A 1117-nucleotide genomic window follows, 5' to 3' on the forward strand; every position below is an offset into this window, starting at 1 on the left:
AAAAAAAAAAAAAACAAGGATCTTCTGCACCTGGGCATTGTGGGGATAATTTTCCTGTGGAGCTCATAATTGAAGCCAAACTTGGCTTTGCCCTGGTGGTACTGGGGCCAGCTCCTTTCAGTTTTTCTGTCTTCATAAAACCAACCACCACTCCTAACGCACCATCCACCCCCTGCACCACCACCTCTTTAATCTGCTCCACTTAAGTTAATTCTGGTGGCTAGAAGAGGGAACAGGGCCTTTGACCTCCCTTCACTATATTGAATATTATGTTTTATGTACAATAATCTCCTTACACTAGTAAATCTGGGTCAGCAGCATCTATCCCTCCTAACAAAGGGACTAACAAGGGTGCCCTTCGTTTGTCCTGCATTACACAAGTGAGGCCCCCACCACCCTGGCCAGTGGACAAAGTTGCCACAGCACCACCTGCACCTTGGGGTGTGACTCAGCCGCCTTCACGTCCTCACCAGCGCTCCAGGGCTCTGGCCCTGGCACCTCCTCTGTATTGGCAGCCCCAGTGTCGTGGCAGGGACGCACCCTCAGATGTCAACAGTGCCCTGCATACCTGGAAAAGGTGTGGCACCAGGACTTTGCATCTATCTGAGGCTTCCCTGCCCTAGGGACCCTCTGGGGTTCCCTTCTCCCCAGCAGCTCAGACTGGCTCTGCCCAGCCGTGGCCCCCGGGGCCTCCCTGGTGAGGCCCCCATCTTGGCGAGAAGTGGGAAGTCCCCGTGGACCGGGATCCCCACGCACGCTGCTTCTCGAGTCACGAGGGCAGGGCGAGGCGCGGCGCAGAAAAAAGGGCCCTGGGGCCTTCCAAATAGGAGGGAACAGTGCCCTGGATCCCGGCGAGGGCCTGGACCTTAGGAACGGGGAAGGAGGGGAGAATGGGCAGAAGAAGCAGTAACCGTGTCCAACACCACCTCCACATGGCGTGCCTCCATTCCGCTCTCCGTCAGCCCTCCCCACTCAGCCCATCCTAGGCCTCAGCCCTGTCGCCTTCCTTCTGCTAGCTGGCTGACCCCACTCCCAAGGAAAGAACAGCCTATCGCTCCCAGCTCCCTGGCCCGAACCACCCGTGCGCGCGGACCTCGCGGGCCAGCGTGGCCTTGGC

The 1117-nt window shown here is 58.1% G+C and overlaps 1 protein-coding gene across 1 annotated transcript in view; it reads left to right on the forward strand.

The window, feature by feature from the left end:
* Positions 1 to 1117, forward strand: part of YIPF3 (Yip1 domain family, member 3) — a 7997-nt gene that overhangs the window by 5899 nt on the left and 981 nt on the right. Inside the window, exons 9-10 of the mRNA XM_011960439.1 lie at positions 652 to 906; positions 1043 to 1115. Of these exons, the coding sequence (XP_011815829.1) occupies positions 652 to 906; positions 1043 to 1115 (328 nt within the window). The remainder of the gene's footprint in view (positions 1 to 651; positions 907 to 1042; positions 1116 to 1117) is intronic.

The sequence above is a fragment of the Colobus angolensis genome, unplaced genomic scaffold, assembly GCF_000951035.1.
Source record: "Colobus angolensis palliatus isolate OR3802 unplaced genomic scaffold, Cang.pa_1.0 Scaffold51, whole genome shotgun sequence".
NCBI classification, from domain to species: Eukaryota; Metazoa; Chordata; class Mammalia; order Primates; family Cercopithecidae; genus Colobus; species Colobus angolensis.